The 8,395-nt window shown below is 41.4% G+C and overlaps 1 protein-coding gene across 1 annotated transcript in view; it reads right to left on the bottom strand.

Moving 5' to 3' along the window:
* Positions 1–8,395, bottom strand: part of VWC2 (von Willebrand factor C domain containing 2) — a 61,435-nt gene that overhangs the window by 52,202 nt on the left and 838 nt on the right. The window contains exon 2 of the mRNA XM_035894143.1: positions 1,826–1,955. Within this exon, the coding sequence (XP_035750036.1) occupies positions 1,826–1,955 (130 nt within the window). The remainder of the gene's footprint in view (positions 1–1,825; positions 1,956–8,395) is intronic.

Genomic DNA, 8,395 nt, shown 5'->3' on the forward strand with positions numbered 1-8,395 from the left:
GAACCAGAAAAGTCGAGCTTCTTCTGAACTATCTTGGTTTTGTTGTTATTGTTAACGGCTTTTTTCCTCATCTAAAAGCTAACAAGGAAAGCCCCTCTTGCTCCTCTGACATGCAGAGAAGTGACAGTACAGCTCGCTGGAAACAGTCAGCTCTGGTCACCTTGGTCTGAAACTGGGTCAGGGATGCCAGCTTGTGGGTATACCCAAGGAATATGCAATCAATATTGGGGATTCAGATGCTGAGGAATAAGACCACCCTTTTCTTGCAGGCAGAACTCGGGTAATTCAGCTTTAGCACTCGGAGAGGGCAGCCTCCTCACAACCAAGGCATATTTTTGTGTGATTTTTTTAAACAGGGCCCATTTCTGGGAAAGATGTCAGGGGTTCTATGCAAACAACCGAGCCAAGCCCCACACTGCCGTACTACCTTATCCCAAAGGCAAGCCACCGCTTGGAGAGGGCCACTGCAGTGCATTATGTCAATGCTTGTGGGAGAATGTGCACCAGTGGAAAGTCGACCCAGCTCCAAATGGTGTTAACGCTGCTGAAGGAATTCAGTGGGAAAGACTATGTAGACTTCATGCATTATACTTGTAACTCCATCCCTGATGCTGAAAACAGAGCTTTTTGCCTGCCAAGAGTCACCCCAACCCAGGGAACTGCCGCAGAGAGTGGTGCGCACGAAAAGCCTGTAAGCATGTCAGAAGGCTCTTGCCATCGAACAAGTGCCGAAGGATCCTCCGTCATGGTTAGCTATCATGCCACCAGCTCCCAAATTCAGCCTTTTTCAGGAACTCTCCCTAAATGCTGCAAAACATGCCTGTCCTCATCTCCATAAGCAGAGTGCCCTTAAGCTGTACAGCGGAGAACAAATTCCTTCAGGGTTGTAACAACCAATTAAGGGATGTGAAGCAATTACTTTTATACCCATACAAATGAAACTCCTCCAATGCAATTAACTATCCCTTATCATCTGCTGTTGAATTTGCGGAAAGCATATGCTGTACACTCTCTCCTCCCCTAGCTTTTGCACAATTTTAATCAGTTTGTTTTAGCTAATGTAATGGAATCCACCTATTCTAGAGAAATAATATATGGCTTCAAATTATCTGAATATTTTTAAATATCTTTTTTCATTTTAAATATAATTTCATTTGAGATTTTGCAGCTTTCATTTCTATTAATAAATTATCATTTCTTCTGTGTAAGTGATGAGCTAGTGTGTCATGTAATTTTTTCCTCTAAATAGACCAAGACTTTGATCTAATGCAAGCCCTTGCTGGGAGTACAGAGACTTTCTGTCTAATTTAGTTACGAAAAATATTCAATTAAACTTGGGAGTTTAATTCATTTAGTTATGAAAATTAAATGAGCTCAATAAGGTACATTTGAGTTGCCTCAGGAAAAAAAAAGAGAGAAGAATCTCTGAAAGAGGAACAAATAAGAAGGGAGAACAAAAGTAACTTTTACTGCTCATGTTGAAAGGTAGGTAACGTGAAGAGCCTGAGTTCTGTTTTCTGTGCCTATATAAAACATAACCACAGTGAGTTCATGCAAAATTTGTACTCAGAAGCCACATGAATATCTGGTATTAACACCCTAATTGTCTCCTGGGTAACACAAGTCCCTGTAGGTCACCATCGAGTCCATCCCAGTCAAGGGAAGATGTGGCTCCTCACACTGGGAAGACACCACCCACAGAAAACTCCTCTCCATCTCCATATGGGGAAAAAGGAAAATGTTGGAATTATTTTTCAAAACCAGAACAGAGCAACGTGGATCTCTCCAACAGAAGCCCCCTTCCAGTTTCGCAGTCGTCACTTACCATTTTTGCAGATAGGACAGCACTGATCGGGCTCGTACACCGGATCCACGCACTCCGTCTGGGGACAAGCTGAGACAGTGCACAGCACTTCACCATTGGCTTCACAGCGACACTTCTCACACGGAGAAACCTGGAACACAAATCCAGCCGTCTTTTAACTCTTCCACTTAATGCCCTCCTGAAGTGTGCAACGCCCGCCTTCCCATCTGCGCTATTCTTTCCTTCACCTCTTTTTCCTCCCTCCTTTAGAAAAAATGCTTTTTGCAGTCTGAATAATGCAGAGAGCGAAGCTGGGGTCCTGCAAAATTACAGAACCGCAGCACAAAACCCCCACAGGTTCTGCTATGAACCTGTGCCCCAAATAGGAAAGTCAAAGGGATCTTGGGAACAAGAACACTTTAGACTTTTAACACAAATAAAGCAAAAATTTCCCTACCACATCTCTAATGAACTTCCAGCAAATCAAGTTCATAACTTAGGTGAAATCTGGTTTAATTCTATTAAAGGTTCAAAAAGTAATTTAGCAAAAAAATATTGTACCTAAAGAAGAAAAATTTTGCTAAATGAAATATGAAGTTTCTTTTAATGGAAATCCTTATTGCAATTTTTCCAGGTTTGAAAGCTTTCTGGTACCAGGAAGCTGCATTTTATTGAAAATTGTAATTTTCAAAGAGAAGTCAGGAAAAAACCATCCTTTGAATTCAGGTATTTCCCATGGGTTAATCATGTTTGGACCATTCTTGTAACACTTGTAACTTTCTGAAAAGAAATTGCAATTCAAAGAAAGGGGTGAAGCAAAATGCAGGTCATCTTTTTTACCTACTGAAATGTTCCTGGCTTTGAAGAACTCTACAGAATAGGAGTACCATGAGATAATTACTTGAATGACCTACTTCAATGAAATTAATTCCAAACAAAAACCATCAAGGCCCTACTTAGGAAAAATCGGACTTTAAAGTGTTTGCATTTGCCACATGTACAATTCCAGCTGTCCTCTTCTGTGTTCCTGACCAGGTGCTGCACACTTCACCGCTGACATCCTCGTACCACACAAGGAGGTGGGGGTAGAGGGAAGCAAGGGTGCTAGAGAGCAATAAATGGTATTCTGTAAATCTCATTGCTGTACTCCAAAAAAACCCCACACTGGCATCCATGCTTAGAGCACAGGATGAAAATGCAGCTGAATGTTATTATTTAGGGACATGGTTTAGTGGTGGGATGGCAGGGTTAGGTTAGCGGTTGGACTTGATGATCTCAGAGGTCTTTTCCAACCTAGACGATTCTATGATTCTACCAGTGATCCTCTAAATCCACAATCTGTGCAAATTCTAGGTTTACTTAAGGATGAGGTAATTTTTTTTATAGACCCTTTTTCATTCCAGATTCCAGCTGATGCCAAATAACCACAAGTTGCATTTCTCCAATAAAAGCAGAGTAACCTCAAATCTAAAACAAATTCTTCTTTGTGAAGAATCATCCAGGCGTCTAACTTGCAGATCATCTGGTTTCTTCTCCCTATTCCTTAGGCAGCCCATCACATTTTTCCTCAAATCCGTTCTCTGCTTGCTTGCCTCTTGCACATCCTTCTCACTTCCAAAGTTCAAACATGCTGATGCTTGCACAGCATCATCTCCAACTAAATGCTCAGCTGTGCTTTGCCACTTCTCTTCCCACCTTCCAGGGCTGTTATTTGCTTATGCACTCACATATCTTTTCACACCATCCCCTCTGCTTAGAAAGCCTAAATAGGGTCTCTTGCTGTGTTGCTTTCTGCTTTTATTACTATTATTTATTTCAGGCTTCCTCTGCCAGCTACTCGCTTCCAGTTTTCTCTTTGCTTTACACTCCACCCAGGGTAAGACCATACCGTACATTTATAAAATGCTACAAGGAGGCTGACAGCCCAGTACTGCAGATTTTTATTAGAGGCTTTGGGACAAGAACTTTGTCTTATAATTGTTTATAAACTGTCTCATTTGTTTGCAGAGCTGGAGTGTCAGTGGATGAGGAGGTTTCTGATCCAGTGTCCAGAGTCAAGAGGCTCAGGTATTCCAGGTAATCCCTTGAACTGCATGTGAAATTTTAAGCGTCAGCAAACCTGAGCTCCTAACTATCTGCAAGTCAATAGTAAGAATCCTTCCCTCTGGAGTTCTATCCAGAAACAATACTTACTAATTTATGAAAACATGCTGTTTGCGGAGGATTGATTTTTTTTTTTTTTTTTTAATTAATCCTACTTGCTGAATGCTACTAAAACTCCATTCCAAGGATCAGGCTCAACAAGGCAAACCTATAGCTTTCAATCGGTTTCAACATTTTTTGCCATCACTAAAAAAAGATGCAGATTTGCCAATGATCACAGTTCAATGAGACCAATAACTACAACAACAGATATTCCCTCCTCTCCCAGGACTCCACTTAGTAGCTGTGCCATTCAATATTAGAAGTGATGTAAAAACTAGACTATCTGATGATAATCAGGAAACAAGACAGCATGCAGATGTTATTCTTAAAATCTCTCACCTGTAAAATTTAAACATATTCTAATTAAGTTGTTTACTAGAATTCCAAATTTCACAGAAGCCTAGAATTCCTAGAACAAGAAGCCTTTTAATGAAGCATTAAAAATATTATTGAATGAGAAACAAAATTGATCTAATCTTTATCTAACAATGCTGATTCAGAGTAATGCATTTCCATCCTATACAGCCCATATGCTTGAAGACTACATCTTTCATGAACGGGGTACGCTGTTAATGTGATACTGCAGCCACAAATACCTTTCCCGTGTAACAGATCACGGGATTTCACCTAAATAAATCGTAATGAAAAGACACATTTGGTCCTTCATTTCCTCTCCTCTGCTCTTGTAATGTAAATGCAGTGCAGTTCCTATAATGCAACCCTATAGTGCTCCTATAACGTAACCTGTCATGCAGTTCCTAGTGGCAGTCAATGCAACGAGCCTTCCGCTTGGTCATCTGGGGAACGGCCACCAGCCCAGCAGCACTCACGCTTAGCACATCTGACACAACCAGGCTGGACTGGAAATGATACGACCTATCAACCTCTCTCTGAAGACTAATGATACCACATCTCTGTGGTCTACAGATGAAGCTATTAACTCCACAGCAGCAGTACTTCTGCCCATGCAAAAACTGTAGGAAGACAACGAGAGGCACAGAAGTCTTAAGTATTCACCAGGCAGCCATAAAACCTGTAGAAAATAGAGTACAGATGGCAAAAAAAAAAAAAAAATTCTTTAGAATTGTTTAAAGACAAGTTTATGAGCAGATGCATAAATAGAGTTGCAGATGTTGTAAAAAAGCAAACACACCATTGTGTAAACAGGTAGATTTCCCACTAGTGGGGCATGAAGAAAAATGTGGCTTAGTAGAGGTAGCAGGTTTATCCAGCAATTTAGTGTAAATTGTCAAAATTAAGAAGTGACAAATAATTTGCACTCAATGAAGTTCTTGTCCAAAGTAATTTGAGCTTTCTGTTCCCCCTTTCCACATGCCAAATTTTAATTAAAAATAAACAAAACAAAAACAAACCAACAAGAAATCTGAAATATATAAATATATATACATATGTAAATATATATAGTTTAAAAAAAAATCAGTCATAATCTCAAACTGATTTGCTATTGTGCTGGAATTTTTATTAATATTTCCTTGCCACTCAAATCAGGAGAACATGAATGGGGTTAAGCTGACAAAAATAAACATATCAGCCTTGGTTTTACTTCTCTATGCCTTCTAAATACCACAGACATTTCAAAATCCATTTGGGCTTGTTGACTTCCAGATTTCCAAGTTATTCACAAATAAAGACAAATTTTGGTAGCAGAGAAACTCTGAACAAAACACAAGAAGCAACAACTTTCAAAAAAAATGTAGGTCTTTCCCAAACCATGTCACACTTCTGAAGAGAATGTATGGTCCTTGTAAGGTTACTACTTTGCAAGTCAGCCTGCATTTTCAAATCGTACTGTAAGATTGAAAAACATCTTGTGGAGCACGTGCTCAGCCATCTCCAGCTCCAGTGCAGAATCTTATCCTCATTGCATTTCACCAACTAAGGCTTCTGCTCCCAGTTCCACCCGTATGGCTGCGGTGATCCCTCTGCCATCCTGCCTCACGATACCCACAGGCGAGTGGAGTGGTGCTGATGGGAACAGCTTGAGGAGACCTCATCCTTCCCCCATGCCCGTGTTGTGTTTTGTGTCAACATCCATGTCCTTTGTGAAAAAACGCGTGCATGCGCACGCGTAAGCTAAGCTTGCAGGAAGGACTGTGAATCAAAGAAGAACTGCATCAAACCTCCCATTCCCTGGCACGCTCAGCTTCCGAGTTAGCGCTGGCTCTCGTCGGGGCAATTTTTTGCCATGCCAAGCCATGTATGAGTTGTATGTAAGCAAACTCCCAAACTTGCATGCATATTTAGACATCTATTTATAAATGTTGGTGCAGGTAACGTCCCTTAAAAGTTAGGAGGTCAGCTTTTTCTTTCTTCAGTGATGCCTGGTACTCTTTGCCATAAAAAGTAGCTGCAGACAGAGAAAAATCAGACCACTATCCATTTACAACTCCTTCCCCGACCATAATCAAGAGATAGCATATTAATAACCTCCCTAAGAGCATCAACTTTAAACTTGTAAAATGGTCTTTGAAGCTGTGTGCAATTACTTGCATTTGCAATTGCTTCCACTGAGCAGCAGCAATCTGACTACATCTGTACCTGACCTCACCAGACACCTACACCGACTGCGGTGGCATGGGCAAACAGCTACATTTACAGTTTTGTGCTCACCAGACTGGAACCAACGCTGAAGCCCAACCGAAAACCAATGTCTTTGCACATCAAAATAAACGGGCAGCAGTTCCGCTGCCTAACTGCGCCGGCAACTTCCCTTGCGCGCCCCGAGCAGGCATCCCTTCTCACTCGTGTTTCCCAAGCTGGCTAACACGAAGCAGCAAGGCAACCGATGTTTCCTTACAGGAAAGTATCAACACAAGGGCTGAAGGCTGAACGGGGTTAAAAAGAAAGCTGAAAGCCAAAGCCTTTTCAGAATATTTCTGTAAATGTCACTGTTCAGCACTCCCTTTTTTACCAAGGCTGCCAGCCACGTTCAGACGTAACAGGGAGCACACCGGTTTCATCCTCTCGCTACACGCTTAACACAAGGTATTTTAGGCTCGCTTTACAGCCATTAATACAACACCACTATATAAAGACAAAAAAATGCAACTCGTTAGAAGAGCATGGGGGAGAAGCCTTTAAAACTTTGACATGGAGACCTACAGAGACCATGCAGAGAATCATTGCTGTTTTGGCCACCCCTCAGAATTAACTTCTCTGGAAAAGGAAGGTTCTCACAATCCATCTCCAAAAAGGTCACACCAACTAGCCGCTATTAAAAGTGCCTTCTCCCTCTTAAAATAGAAAGCTGCCACCCCGAAGCTGAATGCAGTCCTTGAGGGTGACATGGAAAAAGGCAGGATGATATGACGCTTTCTGCCATGCTTTGAAAAATCACCGATGAGCTACACATTACTGCCTAAAGAGAACAAGGGGAAACGCTGTGATTTATTCCAGAGAGGGTAATCCTGCTCCTTCATTTATTTCTTTATCTTTCAGGACTTTGAAGAACGTGGAAAGATATTATGAACCAAACTTAAGTTTCCAAGAACACACAAATGCCATGGAGAGCAGAGATGGCAACTTATTTACAGCCCTCACAAATACATTTTCTCTTTCTCCGTCCTGAGAGGGGCTCGAGCTGCCAGAACCCTGAACTGGATTTCGTACTCCCCTCAACACATTCAGCTCAAACATCTCAGGTGTGTTCAGAAACAGGTTTGGATCCAGCCCTGTACCCAACAAGCACATCTTTACAGCCTGCTCATGGACCTCTGCCACAATAAAATACTAAAGGGAAAAAGGCAAGGTAAGCAATCAGGGAATTGGCCTCAACTTCCAAAACTTTTCAGTGCACTGTACTAAATTGCATTTTCAATGGTAATGACCTTGCACAGTGGTGCTGAAAAGGCCCTACTCTCAAAGGGTTTCCCTAAACATAAAGCTTTTCAGGTTGGCTGTTTAGGTATCACTGTCATTCAGACTGCAAACCACACTCTGGTTAAAAAGAAGGCCCACAGTCATTCTCAGAAAGCAAACATTACGCAGTCTTGGCAGCACATTTTAAAGAGCAAAAAAAGGAAAAAGAGAAATGACTGTTAAGGAAAGGGTATCGTCACAGACTGATTACTAGGAATAGAAGTCAGCCCACAAAACCCTGCTCCATCCCTGCAAGGTAAGAAGTTTCACAGTTAGCAGTTAAATAAGGAAGCAAATGTAATGCTGGAAATTCTCGTGAAATCCACATCACCACCCAAGTTAGCATCCTTGCAAGCAGCGTTTTTTACTGTAAATACCAAAGGTATTAATAAAGATCATCCCCCTCGCATAAAAATGTTACAGTACCACAGAGCAGGAAAGGTCATGTTTAAGGGGAATATTTTACAGCACTGCAGAAACAGTAGTAACACAGAAATTACAAGGGGG

Source organism: Egretta garzetta, unplaced genomic scaffold, assembly GCF_000687185.1.
Source record: "Egretta garzetta isolate BGI_Z169 unplaced genomic scaffold, ASM68718v1 scaffold264, whole genome shotgun sequence".
NCBI lineage: Eukaryota > Metazoa > Chordata > Aves > Pelecaniformes > Ardeidae > Egretta > Egretta garzetta.